The following is a 16,479-nucleotide window of genomic DNA, read 5'->3' as shown; positions in this document are numbered from 1 at the left end:
AAAAAAAAAAAAAAAAAAAAAAAAAAAAAAAAAAACTTCATTGCCATTCAAGTTGAAATGTATTTTTAAAGGGGGTTAAAGGGATAACAGTAGCACAATGACAACTAGAACAACAGTCTTAACTCTAAAAAATATTATCCACCTTAGACAGCTAAATTACAAGTTTAAAAACAATAAAAACAAAAACAGGTTTTATCTAAATACCTATGTGACAGCACAAAGAAACTGGGCAATGTACTACTGCAGTCTGGGGGGGGGGGGGGTATAAATCAATAAAAACAAAGGAACAAAAACCAAAATATTCCCTTGTCTTATTAACTGTATTTCCATCACTAATGTTTAACAATTATTGTGTAGCAGTTTCCAACAAAATTGAAACATACAGCCCAGCTTGCAGGGAAGTGTAAGACAGAAAGTAAAATGCCTCAAAATAGCTTCAGGAAGTATATGAGATCAACCAGATTCATCAGAGCCCTCCCTTCCCAAGAGTAAACAGCAAAAATGACAGTGAATCACTCTCAGACAAGGCAAGCTAAGCAGACTGTGAAACCAGCCAAGCAGCCTGAAAAGAAAAAGAGAGAAACCGAACTCTCCAGAAGAGGTTCAGACCAACTTAGCCATCTAGAAAGGCCACTCCAACTGTTGAGCTGCCTGCAGGCTGTGCAGTGTGCACCAACGTTCCAGCTTTGGGGTGTGTTCTGGTGAGGCAGCTGTCTTTTGAGTCATTTCTGTTTCTGGGAGTAACCTGTTGTGGATGTAAATATGGTTTTGTTTTGATCCCAGGTGTAGGATATGGAATTGATTCAGAGTGTGTCCAGCAGCAAACTATTTGCCTCATGTATGCTTTGAGAAGGGGCTCTTTGCCAGCTGCAGATAACTTATATCTGAAGACTCTGGACAGGGAATAATGCCAGGGCTCAGAGAGAAAGTGGGAACTCTGAGAAAGAAAAAGGCTGCTTGTGTTCCTGGTTGCTTTTGATACAGTTTGAAGTCGGAGATATCCTGAAATGAAGACTGGACTTTCCCCAACAAATCTGACAACCTTAATCAGCAGGAAGTAGCCTAAGAGAACTTCAACCCCTCTCCCCACTAACTTCTTTTCTGTCCTAAAAATGTAATGAGGAAAAACCGTCCTTTTATTAAGAAAAGATTAAATAGCAGTAAGAATCGGGGTGTTAGGAGGGATTAGGGTGAAGAAGGGAGAAAGAGATATAAGAAGCATAAATAAAACAGTTTAAAAAGTAATGCCAACAGTAACCCCTCACCTACCCCAGTATGTAACCCAACAAAACCCATAGGAATTTCAATGGTACATGTACTTTGTCCTATGATGGGCTCACTATCAGAGTACACAGATGTGTGTTGTGTCTCTCCAGGAAAAGTCTGTCACATAAGAAGGAGTGATTACCTTTCTCTTTGTAGAAGAAAATCTATATTGTATTCACAACTGATAAAGCTAATGCATCTAGAGGTAGGTTGAGCTTTTCACTTATAACAGTAGAGTGCTACATCAGTAAACTCACACTAACTCCTGTCTACGCAAAGATGGAAATGTGAAGAGACAGAAAGCTGTTCTATTTTATAATAGAACCTCAAGGAGAATAACGAGCGAATGCATCATTTCCACCCCACTTTGTCATTACCTTTAAAAGTAAAAAAGTGGACGTATTATTTAGAACTGAATATTATTTAGAACTGAAAAACATGTATTTTCTGACAAAACAAACATAATAACGGTCAAATTAAGAAAGGTGGTGGGTACAATTAATGTTTGTTAACTAAAAAGAAAAGTGCCTGTTAAACAGCTCTTGCACTGGAAGCTTTTTACTGACTGTGACTCATACCATATATCACTGTAAACTTGATTCAAAAAAACCTACACTTTCCTTTAATTTTTTTTCAGTAATCTAAGGAAAAAGAACAGCAACTATAATGTTAAAAGTAAGGAGATATAAGAACTACTCTACTAAAATTATGAATGACCTAGAACACCAATTCAGCCAGTCTTACTTCTACTGTTCCTTCTGGCATGACTTTATACAAGCGCCATATTATGCTTATAGAAAACTGAAACAGAAAGTTACCAAGACAAAACAAAACAAAACAACACACACACACACAAAACAAAAAGAAACAAAAACCCTACCACACCTAAAAGAAGCTACAAGTAAATATGAATTAAATTTATTTACAGAAATTATCAGTTTGGGGTATTAATTCACACTATGGAAAGATTCTCTGGCTTAAGAAAAATATAGACTCTTCCAATTGTTAAGGAGGTAAAGAACTTAGGCAAACATGTTAGAAAGTATAAAGAGAACTACATAATCAAAGAGAAAAGCAGCCTTAAAATAATACTATACAATGAGTGGGAAAGCAATTCAACCAATTACACAGTCTCTGTGAACAGATTTTTCAAATTAATATTTACTGCTATTTAATCTTTTCTTAATAAAAGGATGGTTTTTCCTCATTACATTTTTAGAATAGTCTTATTTTTGAGTTTCAAATACAAAATGTGTAATGATCTAATTCCTAAGAATATTTTCCAAATAATATATAAAAGGTTGACTTTAGATAAATTTCCTACTTCTCTTTCATCAATGCCAACTTAAAATAGTTCAAAGAAAAACTGAGAAATATCTGACAGTCCCTTTGTAACTGCCTCAATAACTTGAGATACTTTATCATCTGAACAAAACACTTAAGCTGCTCGCGCTCTCTCTCTCTCTCATATATATATATATATATATATATATATATATATATATATATATATTTTTTTTTTTTTTTTTTTTTTTTGAGACAAGGTTTCTTTATGTAGCCTTGGCTGTCCTGGACTCATTTTGTAGACCAAGGTGGCCTCAAACTCACAGAAATCCACCTGCCTTTGTCCCCCTGAGTGCTGGGATTAAAGGCATGCACCACCATACTTGGCAGACTGCTCTTTCTTAAGTTAAAGTAGTAACAGTTAGCAACCCTTGGATAATATAGCTTTTGTAGGTAACATTATGTTTACAGTCTCTCACCCTTTTTCTGTCACATTCAGTATTACAAGTACCTATTTCCAAAATTATTTTACTTCAGGTCCTGAGGCAATAGCTTGAGGACATGAACTCAGTCCTTAGAACTCAAGTAAAAAAGGCTGCCCTTGATGGCACATCCTAAAAACAAATTAAGTCAATGCCAAGCTGGGCTATGTAAGAGGTGCAGTGCTCTAAGGATATATATATATATATATTTGTTGTTTTGTTGTTGTTGTGATTTTTTAAAAATAGGAAAAATTTTTCCCATTGGAAAATAATAATTTTTGTTATTGTAAACTTTTAGGTCATTTCCAAGTTAAGAATCTGCTATGTTTTACAAATAAAATAAAATGCAGCATGCAAGTCCAATTAGTGATTGCTACATTAATCTTCCCTTAGGAAACACATTATTGGGAAAAATGCTGGTTTCTGGATCATCTACTTGCAACTATATGGTTTGATAAATTATTTTCCATCATTGAAATAGGCATCAATCTTACAAGTCTGGTTGTTTGGGATTAAATAAATTTTGTACAAAGTTTTGTACTCAGTAAGTGATGGGTATTATTAGTAAAAAACAAGATGATTTGCTTGCTCTACCATTGAAAAATGTTCTGAACAGTAACTAGATTTCATATAGAACAAATCCTACATAAGAGGAGGAAATAAGTTCTTACAAACATAAACATCAATCTTACAGCAAATATAACTGTGTGATTTAAATTGTTAAGATGGCAACCTAGGCCATTCCTAATCTAGGGGATTCTACAATTAGTTTTTTGTTACTGGTGGTAGTTTTTTTTATTTTGTTTTATAGTGTGGCTCAACTTGCTTCCTCTTGACTCTCTGTCCCTTCCCTACTAAGTACACTTAGTATCATTTAAGGCTGTGGGAGTAAGTTAATATTAAATTTATTTATCCATCACATTAATAGAAATAGGATCATTAGCACAAGAAGGACAGAGAGTATAGAACCATAAGAAGTGAATGTGATGAAAATTAGGACTCTGTTATGAGGGAAAAGTCAATCAATTAAAAAATAAAACACAGAAGAAAAAAAAATAGGATTTTTACTGCCTCTTCTACTCCCAAGAACAGGACACACTAAATTGATGTTCCCCTATTTTTTAGTACAAAGGATTTCACATAGCACAGGATTTCAAGTGAGATTTCCATAGATGTACTTTCAGTATACAGTAAGAAATTTTTGGTTTTCTTTTTTCTTTCTTTTTTTTTTTTCTTTTTTTTAGGTAGAATCTTGCACTATAGCTCAGGCTAATCTCAAATTCATAATTCACCTAGCTCAGTCTCTCAAGTACTGGATCACAGCTGTGTGCCACTATACCAACTAAGAGTCTTTTAGATTTAAGTACTGGATCCTTTGAATACTGAAATATGTCACTCTTTTTCCTTCAAAAACTGGGCCTTAGAGAAAAAAAAAAAAAAAAGCTGAAACAATAAAATAAACTCATAGACATTATTTTAGGCCATTCAGTATGAGCTAAAGTAGAAGATATTTGTGGAAGAAGGAAAACATTTAAGAATAACAAAGAAGTCACTTCCCACGCAGTGCCACTAGTTAAGCTGGTTTACCTGTCTTGCTATTATGACATTTCTTTTTGAAGGATGCTTGTGTTGTGTCTAACTATTCAAGTCTGGTGCTGACTGCTGTTCTTAGCCATCACAAAACAATTAAATTCATGTAATTGGACCTTCCTGCTGTTCCTGAGAAATGGTGGGAACGCTCAAATTTGTATATTCCCTAAAGTATATTAAAATAAAAAGAAACTATTGCTACTATTTTAAAAATGGCAAAATGTTAAAATAAGCTACTTTGTTGTACACTTGATATTTTCATTTTTCATGTTTAAGAGCAAAAGACTGATTCCTAACTATATTAAAAACCCACTAGAATAATTCTTCATAATAGCAAAATTTTGTTTTAAAAAAGCAAACAGGCAGATGTCAAAAGTTCTTATCATAGCCTGTTCTAGCCCCACAGAATACTGGAAGACCCCACTCTACTATTTGTGAAACCTTTATTAGGCAGCACCCCACAGGTGTGCACAATGACAAGAAATATTCAAAAACACGGATTACCATTTTAGCTTACTTATCATAGATTCAACTAAACTGTTGCTGCACCTCAAGCATACTTTGTTGTACTTTGTGTACAATGGTAAATAGCTTGTTTGGAAACCAAGCATACAAGCTGAATAGAATACTCTCCTTTGTAAAATACCAATTAAGCTTTAAAAAAAAAAAAAAAAACACCTCTTGTATGTATGAAATATGTAACATAACACATGTGAAACAAGCCAACATTATATGGTCTCAGGTTGACAAAACATTCTAAAGAACCAGCTAAACTATAACTTTAAAACAAATCATGAGCAATGATGAAGAGTGAAGAAAAATTGTCGAGAAAAAATATGAGAACACTGATAAAAGCTTCAAAATTCTTATAAATCATGACTATGCACATTACTTCAACTGGGTTTCTCTCATATGAAACAGTATATACTAAATTTCTGCTAGGAGGCACACTTTATTTTCTATTAGTTTCATCAGAATTGTTTGTTTGTTTCAAGATGGTTTCTCTGTGTAGCCTTAGCTGTCTTAGACCTAGCTATAGACCAGGCTGGCCACAAACTCACAGAAATCTGCCTCTCAAGTACTGGGATTAAAGGTGAGTACCACCACTGCCTGGCCAGAATTCTTAATATTATGCAAATAAGATACTACTGTTACTTACTGCTTAACAAAATGGTGTGAAATGTGAAAAGATTATCCAATTGTTCAGCTTAATTTTCCTCTTTTTCAAAATAGGAAAACCCTAAAATGAAAATTTTCCGAAGTACTACCTAACACAAATGCTGTAAAATTATATAAAATGTATAAAGAAAGCTGGAGTACGGCCCAGCCCTAACAAACTGAGTATATGTGATCCACATTAGTGATAATCATGCATATCATGCAAGAATAATTCAAACATCAACATAACTGACCAGATTATATACCAATAATTAAAAAGTACCAGATCATTCTGAAAAAGTGAACAAGTTATTGAAATGTTTGAGAGGCCACTGCTTCAGTTTATATTTAAAAATGTTATTATGTATTTAGCTTTATAACTTTTATATTCACATTAATACTGCATATAATAATTCCATATATAATTGACATAATACATATTATAATAATTTATAAGAAACACTTACTGGGTAAATTTTTTGGAGGGATGGAAGGATGGGTTCAGGTAGGGCTATAAAAAAAAAAGTTTAAAGCTTCTGTGATTCACATGATTCAAATTACAATGCAAAATTTTGTCAGCTACATCCCAGGTATGAGACCACAAGGGTTGATACTAAAATTCAATTTTTCATGTATTTAATGGAATATAGCTCCTAAATTTTTAGGTCATCTAAATTGATAATTTAAGGTTTTGATAATGAACGATGTACCTTCCTATATAATTCAATGTTTTCTACAAGGTTTTAGAATAGGAGTCGACCAATAAAGGTATACAAGCCATTCAATTAAATGAACACAAACAAAATAGGCAAGACAGAATTCTACAGATTTTGAAAGGACAGTAACATGAACATGACTATCAAAACATATAATTTAACAGTTCAGTGTTCCTAAACCATCAGTTTAATGTTCCTATATCATTAGAGAACATTGTTATCATTACTGTCCCTTCATTACTTGATTTCTATTAACGAGCAATACCAGAATTACAAGAAAACTGGGCTATTTAAAAAATCAAAGCATTCAACTTCATAACACTGCTTAAAGAACACCTCAAAAAGAACCAGAAATCTAAATCAGGAGATCTGCATAGCCATCCTAGCAATACAATAAAATATATCACAAGGGAATCATTATCCTGTTACCCTCATTTAAATTTTTTCTTCCATTTCTTTCATTTAGTCAGTGTCTCACACAAACCAGGCTGGCCTCAAACTCACTATTTAGGCGAGAATGAGCTTGAACTTTGGGTGTCCAGGCCTCCACCTCCCCAGTGCTAGAATAGAAGTGCACTACCAAACCCATGTTCTGGAGCGCTGGGAATAAAGCCTACAGCTTCACGCATGCTAGGAAAGTACCATCAGAGCTACATGGCTAAGAAAGTCACAATTCAATGATTTTTAAAGCAAACCCAATCTCACTAAATGTGTACATAATAATCTCACATTATTATAAATGTGCCATAAAAGACAAGATACCTTTTCTGTTATTCACATAACTCTAAAATATATGGAGGATAAGAAAATACAACTACTTTAATTCCAAGATGTCTTTCATATTAGACACCAAATACAGTAGCAAATAATAAAGTTTGTACTTAAGAAAAAGGACTATACTATATATAACTAAAGCTCAGTAAGAAAGAATACCCAATATTTTGCTGCTTAGCAAAAATTTTTAAATAATCTCTGCACTACATTTACAAACATGTAATTTAGCACTATGACCAACTTATACAAGCCTCCAACTGTCATTTCCAAAATATAATGTTGAGTGGGATGATACATTTATATTTCCTTTTTATATGCTTCGGTCTTAACATGAAAACAACAGTAAAATAAAATTTTGCAATATGACCATGTGCAGAGTATGAATGGTACTACTATAAAGAGAAATAAGAGAAATAGTTAATTGGCTACTTACCAAAATCACCCTTATGAGTAATGATATATACACACACAGTCATATTTGCTCTCCCTAGAGGCATTTAGACATTTACCATTCTACAAGACCTTCCAGGTAAACTCAAACCCAGACACTTTAATTCTACATGCCTCAATATTTTTACAAACCTTTTAATGGCTTTCTAATAAATTTCACTACATTATGAAAGTAAAAACTGTGAATTTCTTACCAGGAATGAAATTAGTTTACTTAAAATTAAATAATTTACTTAAAATTAAAATGTTATGCAATTATATACTTTATGAATTAAATTATAAAACAAAAGATAAAGACAAAATAAAAAACTTACAGAGAATTTTATCAATTCTAAAACCATGATTTGGAGTAACGGGGAGAAAAAATACCTACCACTGGGCTTAGAGGCATTCAAAGAACAAAAGAGCCTTTAAAAACTAAGCAGGTTTTAGAAGATATCACGGTAGCTTGAGTGAGAATAGTCTCCACAGATGTTTGAATTCATGCCCCAGTTGTTGGGAGTGTGGTTAGGAGGTGTGCCCTTGTTTGTGAAGATGTGTCACAGGTGGGCTGCTTGTGGATCAAGATGTGAGCTCTCAGCTGTTCCTGCTGCCATGCTAACTTACGGTCATGGTCTTTGGTCACAGCCATGAAAAGTAAATAAAACAGAAGTTGGTACCAGGAAGTGAGCTATTGATGGGACTTGATCATACGGTTTTTCTGGAGGAATGGAATGGAACTTAGAAACAGAGAAGCAATTTAACGTTCTAAGTACATCTTAATGGACCACCCTAGTAGAATCTTGGAAGACATTAGTGCTGGAATTAGGCTGACTTTGAGAGCCCAGTTCAAGAGGTTTCACACTGGAATAACATTAGCAACTAGGCTATGGACCATTTTTGTGATTTGGCAAAGGATGTGGCTGCTTTTTCTTGTCCTAAGAATTCTCCTGAGGCTAATCAGAAAAGTAACAGACTGATTTCTTTGGCAGAGAAGATTTCAAAACAGCCTAATAGTGACTTTGTGATATGGTTATTAATAATCACTCTTATACAGGTCTATAATGAAAAAGAGCATATGGAACAAAAAGTAACAGAAAATATACTGAAGGAGAAAATAGTACCAAGAAAGTTAATGTTGGAACCAGGCGATGCAGAATCAGATGAGAAAATTAAAGACAGTCTTGATATGGAACAGAATAAAGGGAAGGGTGACCTTAGGGCAAGAACCCTACCTAGCTAAGCTTACAACTTATAAAAAAGAAAGGCCTAAGGAGTTTTCTGTTCCTAAAAAGGAACAAAAGAAAACTTCTGCAAAAGTGATTCAAAGGAGCCTGGCTCCATTCCAAGCAGACAGTCAAACTTGGCAACATTGTCCACATAGTTCTAACTTCAGAATCAGAAAGGATGCATGAGTAAGGAGGCTGCTGCAGTTAAGTTGACCCGCTGAAGCCAGGTGTATCCAAGAAGTCCTTGCATGGAGATATGGAGAAGTCATTCATGAAGCTTTCAAAAGTGAAGCCTGGATTGCAATGGAGACCCCAAAATATTAAAGATAACAGAATCAAGAGACATCTGCCAAGGAGAGCTGCACATGAGGAAAATAACAAACAAGCAAGCAAGAGCGAGCAAGCAAGCATGTGTGTGTGTACACGCACACATGAGGGGATGTTTCAGGCAGAAAAGCTGGAAGGGCAAAGGCATCTAAGCCCTTTGACATAAGACACAGCTACAGGATTTAGAGTTTGGCCTGCTGGGTTTTAGCCTTGCTTTGGTCCAGTATTTCCTCACTCTGTCCCTATTCCTCCCTTTTGGAATGTATACTCTGTGTCACTGTATGTTGAAAAGTATATAATTTGCTTTTTAAAGTAAAGGGGAAGTGCAACTAAGAGATTGCCTGGAGTCCGAGAGAGACTTAATATTTTAACAGTGTTGAGACTAGAGAAGACTGGGTAATTTTGGAGTTGGACTAAATACATTTTACATTATGACTATGCCTACCACAAGCCTGTGGAAGCCAGGGGATGAAATGTGGTGATTTAAATGAGAATGGTGCCCAAAGACTCCTATTTTTAAGTAGTTGGGAAAAATTAGGTTGTGTGGCCTTATCGGTAGATGTGCATCACTGCAGGTGGGCTCTCAGGTTTTAGTGCCACTATGCCTCCCACTATGCACAGTGCTACTATGCTTCATGCTTATGGATTGAGTTCTCAGTTGTTCCTGCCACCAAGCCTTTGCTCCACCATCAAGAACTCTATAAACTTCTGAAATTATAAACCCAAATAAACATTTTCCTTTATAAGTTGTCTTAGTCATGGCGTTTTTATCACACAACAGAAAAGTAACTATGACAGGTATCATTCATCAATTATGAATCATTCTTTGCCTTACAACTTTAAAGATTTTTTTTAATTTAAGGAATTAAAGACACAATAAGTTTACAGATACTTAAGCACTCATAACAGGTACTGTAAGCACTATTATGATAATAGCCTCAAAGAGTCTACTAGTTTAAGAAACATGTATCTTATTCAAAAACAACCTAAACTCAGAAAAAAAAAAATCATTATATATAATTCATTTTTATTTAAGAATTCTGGGTTTTAAATTTCTCTTTCAAGAGCAAACTAAACATAAACAAAACTTCATTATCTCAATATATTACTATTAGATAATGCCTTGATAAGGACTGGTAAAATTCCTACAAACTTAGACCATAAACATTCCATAATAATTTATAAAAACTTTTTAACAGCCAAAGAATATTATCATCAATAATACTAAGTAGTTAGTAATTATAAAAATGCAGAACAATTTAAAAGTAGATGTTGGGAAGTTGTTTCCCAGAAATATGCTAGCTGATCGTTATATTAATTCTTATTTTTATCCAACTGATAATTTTACCTCAGTAACGCTTACTCTTAGATTGTCTTTAGAATCTGTTCTCAGTATTTTTCCTCTTAAGCTTTCATCATTTATTGAAACATTTATAGTCTGATACTGAGTACTAACATATATCCTAAGAAACACTATGTTCTTTTTAATCTTTCAACATACAGACAAGTTTCCTTCATGGCAAACAATGTTTTAAACCATTTAGAAAGTTAAATCATAGTCATTTGTTCAACAACTTATATTATAGGTAAGCACATGAAGGCGAAAGAGATGAAATAAAATGACCAATATCAGAAAAACCAGTTCTCTGTGCTAGAGGTTCAATTGCTCAAATCAACCCTCAGTCTCTTGCAAGCCATCTTCCCCCCCACTGAGATAACAACAAAGAAAACAATTACCAATCGCATCATTTGAGTCAGGGGCACAGTGGTGGATTAGCTTAAATTGGCCAATAGAGTTACGTATTATATAACTGGCTTTACCTAGAAACAGCTGGTAACAGTGTCATTAAACAGGAACCACTTCGGTGAGAAATAAAATCTTAAAACAACTTCATTATTCTGCAAAACATTACTTCTTGATGAATTTTCAATTTGTTTTACAAACCACCTTAAAGCACCTCTGCCTAAAGTACTTTTCTTCTCAAGTAGTCAGCCAAATTAAAAATGTAAAATGGAGAACAATAAAGATGCAGGACAAGGCATGAATCAGATATACATCATGCACATTTAACAATCAAATATATTTTTAATTACTACCCAAAATTAAAATGATTCAGTACTGGATGATACTATGATTACTGTATTGTTCTATATAATATATATGAAATTGTTTCAATTTTTAATAAAAATGACAGCAGTCCCTAAAAACTTATTTAAGAAATAATACAACTAGAAAATTGGAAAAAAATTGTTAGTGATAATGATATGTAGAGTGGATTAAAGCAATATACATCACAATCCAAATCATTTTAAAAGAGTAAACCAATCATCAAGTCAACATATAACCAAGACAAATCAGCAATAATATATTATGATTAGCTTAAGACCCTTTAACGAGAGGACAGTATCAAGACTTTCTGGCGTAATTAATTTTAAGTCTTTTTATAACTTTAAAAAATTTGATTCCTATGTTCAAATGAAGATGACTATATTGCATAATATAGAAAATAGCTAATGTATAGTAAAATATTAAGATTAAAGATCCAATTTTCTATTAAAAATTTGACAAAATTTTGACACATGCCTTCTCAGTATTTGCACACATACGATTATTCTTAGATCAAAATACTGGAATTATGTTGAATACAGCAATATGTCAAGAGTATTTCTATATCTTTAAAAAAAATCTTAAAAACATGATTGTGCTACTATATAGCGTTCCTATTATGATACAGCATAATTAATTATGCCATTCTTGAAAGCTCAGATTCTTATTAGTTCAATAAATACTAGAAATAGTTTTTTATATAAATCTCTTGGGAAAAAACAAAATATTAGATTCAAAGTACATGAACTTTGTTATCTTTTGCAGAATCTAAATGCAGAAAGCCCTAAACAATACAATAAAACCTTTTTAAAATTACTCCAGTGCAGACTGGAATAAATAGTTAAGACCATATGATACTGATGGTGACCTATTAGCAATTCACCTCACACAAGAACTCATAGTATGCTGGAAAAAGGAACATTCTGTTAGTAATCCAGCAGCTGTAACAGTTATTAATAATGCTTTGGTTTTATTGGCTTGTTTTTATTTTTGTTTTGTTTTGTTTTTATAGGTTCTGGCTATAAATCCCTGATTTACAATCTTCTTTCCTATGCCACACAAGTGTTAGGATTACAGGAATGTACCACCACAGGTTGTTAATGAAGTTATTTATAATAAAGTATGCTATTCAATAATGAAACATCACAGATTCCTAGTTGAGAAAACTATGAATCTTTAGTTTTCTCTTTAACTTCTCTTAGCATTTAGCTGAGTAAAATATGTACAATATGTTATTTATTGGACATATTGTATACAAAACATTAAACACAAAAGTAAAGGATCCATGTAGAGTTCATCAGTCTGCACTGTGTTTCTAGGGAACTTTCACTACTCTAAGTTCTTACAGCTACATTATAAAAGGGCAAAAATTACAAGTGCTCACTTATAATTTGCCACTAAGCACAGAACAAATTTATGGCTTTATCAGAATGACTTCATAAACAAAGCTACCTAGACTGAATTAAAATCTGAGGCCAATCTGGAATTTGAGAGCTGATTTATAGGTTCATTGGAGGACCAGAGAACTTTCTGCATATCCTGAAGCCAAGAATGGTCCTCTCTCAAGAAAAGCCATCTTCTCCTATTTTGCCATTCTAAAAAGGGATGCACATGAAGGAACATGGGAAGAGAGGGTAGCCAGTCACATTATCCAAACCAACCTGGCAAGCACAGAGTGACAGATGTCTCAGACAGGTGATCCTCATGTCTGACAGAATAGCCAAGCAAATATAAAACCCAGTTGAAGAGAAGAAGCCAAAGAGGAATGATTATAAGCTTCTTACCCAACAAGAGTATCATTTAATTTCTATCTTGTAAGCCTCCCAAGTGCATGAGTGGCCAGGACCTGCCCCTGAGGACCTCCAACTGCCAGACTCCACCTAAAAAACACTCTAATGGCCATAACAGTGAGATCCAAGGGTCTTTGAGACCCAGTGGCCAAGCACTGCCCTACATAGTAAAAGCCAAAGATCAGGTCACAAAATCCTACCAATCCCAGGCCACCCTGAAAAAGTCCACCTCCAATCAACTCTATATAAAACCTGGCCCTCACTAAGTTCTTTGCTTCCAAGCGGATGCAGCCACACTCTGTATTTATACCAATAAATCTGTTGTGTGAGGTTTGTTGTGTAGTGTGACTTTGTAGCTGGTATTTCTTGGCTTCCAACTGCTAGGCTACTTTTCCCCTCAGAGCTGTTAACAGTCTTTCTGAGCACTCATCTGTTGCAAGACAGTGAAATCAACAATAGTGAAACTTCTTCAAATAAAAATTGCATATAAGAAAACTGTGAAAAGACAAAAGCACACTGAAATTTTTTCACAATGTTTTCCAGAGAATAAAATTTCTAAAATATTAGCTCAAGGCAACAAAACAGGATAAAAAGTTACACAGGCCTTAGAAAAAGAATTTTTTAAAATAATGCAAATTGGAAATAAGCAAAAAAGATACTACAATGAGGTTTGTCTGAATTTCAGTTTTAAAAAGTGAAAAACTACCATAATACTTACTTTGTAAATAGTGCAAAACCATCAATACAAGACTATAGCTGCTTAAAGTGCCACGACTGGCATCATTTATCTCATGGTGACTTGCCCACTTCTTAATCACCAGCACTAATGGACGAACTCGATTTTCAACTGCAAGTAAAATTGACACTTAAAAAGGATAGTATCATGGTTTCTTTGAAAGTATATATAATTTCCTGATTCTACCCCAGTAAGAAACACTGCTTCCCTCTATACAAAGTACAGTAGCATATAACTTTACTATAGCAACATATTATCCAAAAAACAAAATTCAGTTTAACTAAACACAAGTAATGGGGTACTGATATTTACTGTAACATAGTTGAAAGGTCATAAAGAATATAACAAAAACAGGCTGATGGTTATTTAAAACAAGACAAAAACTTACGGTATGCATAAGTTCTGAGAAGGAATGTGTTTCTAATTCCAACAGTATTGTTTACATTTAAGTCGAATTCCACACAACTATTTAAAGAAAAAAAAAAAAAACACACTTTTAAAACAAGTACAAATAACCACTCTTTCTATTAATTAAACTGACTGCAATCTATCCACTGATGTCACATGGACTAAAAGCCATAGGCTGTGTTTTTAAAGGGAGTCAATGAAGTTTGATGTCACTAAAGTAAGAATATATACATAGTATACATGTATATATATGTATATGTACTATATGCTACATATACTATACTATATACAGATATTTACATTACAATTCATAACAGTAGCAAAATTAGTTATGAAGTAGCAACACTATATATGCTATAGTATACACAATATATATACTACATAGATATACAATAATAGATGTGTATATAGTATATAGAATATATATAACAGTAGATATAGTATGTCACTTAAAGTAGTCTGATGTATATTAAAAATATAAGATCACTATTTAAAAGACCCATAATATACTGATGTCTCTAATTACTCAAAGTGAAGTTTTAAAATCTTGTAACCTTTTCTAGATAAACAAAATCCTATGACCAAAACATTCTGATGTAAACCATCCCACTAAGTTATATCTTCTCAAAACATAGGTTTACCTATTTCAACAATAAAAATAAGCCAAATATAATTCAAGTTTTAAAAAAATATCTATACATCATATTCCCTCAAAAATGACTGGAAAATCCTATGTCAGATGCAGGTACTGATGATCTGGAAGAAACACATTACTCAAAACATCACCAATGCTTCTTTGAAACAAAGATTCTTAACTCACAACTTAGAAAATTGGGCAATTACTGTTAAAATCTACCAACAAGGAAAAATTACTCCATATAAATTAGTTCCACTTATATATTCTATTGGGTCTAGTTTCTTTTAACACTACATTGTTCTATGAAATGGCTATCAAAAGGACAGGCAAGATGATTCAGTGAGAAAAGGTGCTTGCTACTAGGACTGACAAGATGAGATCAATATCTCAGGATCCACATGATGAAAGAAGAGAACTGAGAACTGACCTCTGCATATACACCATAGTGTGCCAAACATGAACCATGCACATACATACACAATAAACAAATGCCCCTCACCCTTTTTAAACACTATCAAAAATAAGATTTGGATAATACATGCCTCTAAACTAGCAAATGGGAAGCCAAGACAGAAGTGAGAACTTGGGGTCAGTCTGTGCGATGTACAAGATCTTATCTCAAAATAAATTAGTCCAACAATTAACTAATTAAAACAATCCCTTTCTATGTTATTACAAAATCTGAAATTTACCTTACGATTTTCTTGCGTGGGGAGCCAAAAAACAACAAAACAAAAAAAAAAAAACAAAACAAAACATCTGACAAACATCCCCTCACTTCTGCTCATAATAAATGAGTAGTAATGCTAGAGCTGCTGAGATATACAAAAAGCTTTGGGAAACTTAAGGTGACAACAATCACCATCTTTATGCTGGCGAAAGAAACACCAGAGCCAATTTATATATTGCCTGCATAACTCAATACATAAGAAAACCATATAAGTAGAGACCTGGTGAATTCAATCTTTTCAAAGGGACTGGAGAAATATGTCAGTGGTAGATTACTTGCCTGCATACCTAATGCCCTAAATGAACATTCTCCAGCACTAGAAGAAAAATAAATTTCTAAAAATATGAATTAAGTATCTACCTATCATGTTTCTTCCACAAGACAAATCACAGGCTTCTCACATTTACAAACTACTAGAAAATTAAGTTTTAAGACCATTTTAAACAGTGAAAATTTACTAACTAAATTATGAAAAAGGGTATTTTTCTGCAGCATGAGAGAGTTATAACAAGAAGGCAGAATGTCACTTTATTCAACCTCAGGTGGAAACATAGGTATTAAACTAGCCCCAAATTTTTGCCACACCTTGAACAATACATAAATGCAGAAGTAAATTTTTGTAAGAAAACAACTTTTAAATGTAAAATAAGAAAGTTCAATTCTGTATATGCAAAAGCATGATTTCATTGTTATCCCTGTAAACATCTAGAAAAACTTGCTATATTATAATCCTATGTTTAGAAAACAGTTTATGAATCTTTTCAATAAATTATACAATCAATCTACACTTAACTTTTCTTATTTCTGCTTGCCTGT

General features: G+C 33.4%; 1 protein-coding gene across 2 annotated transcripts in view; it reads right to left on the bottom strand.

Moving 5' to 3' along the window:
• The window catches only part of Tent2 (terminal nucleotidyltransferase 2), a 46,684-nt gene that overhangs the window by 12,146 nt on the left and 18,059 nt on the right, over positions 1 to 16,479 (bottom strand). For both annotated transcript variants that reach the window (XM_055619186.1, XM_055619187.1), the window contains exons 8-10: positions 14,277 to 14,353; positions 13,871 to 13,999; positions 6,248 to 6,291 (exon numbers count right to left, since the gene is read on the bottom strand). In XM_055619186.1, coding sequence (XP_055475161.1) covers positions 6,248 to 6,291; positions 13,871 to 13,999; positions 14,277 to 14,353 — 250 coding nt within the window. The remainder of the gene's footprint in view (positions 1 to 6,247; positions 6,292 to 13,870; positions 14,000 to 14,276; positions 14,354 to 16,479) is intronic.

This window comes from Psammomys obesus, unplaced genomic scaffold, assembly GCF_907164565.1.
Source record: "Psammomys obesus unplaced genomic scaffold, mPsaObe1.curated_primary_1811, whole genome shotgun sequence".
NCBI classification, from domain to species: domain Eukaryota; kingdom Metazoa; phylum Chordata; class Mammalia; order Rodentia; family Muridae; genus Psammomys; species Psammomys obesus.
This window is presented reverse-complemented; position numbering and strand designations above follow the sequence as displayed.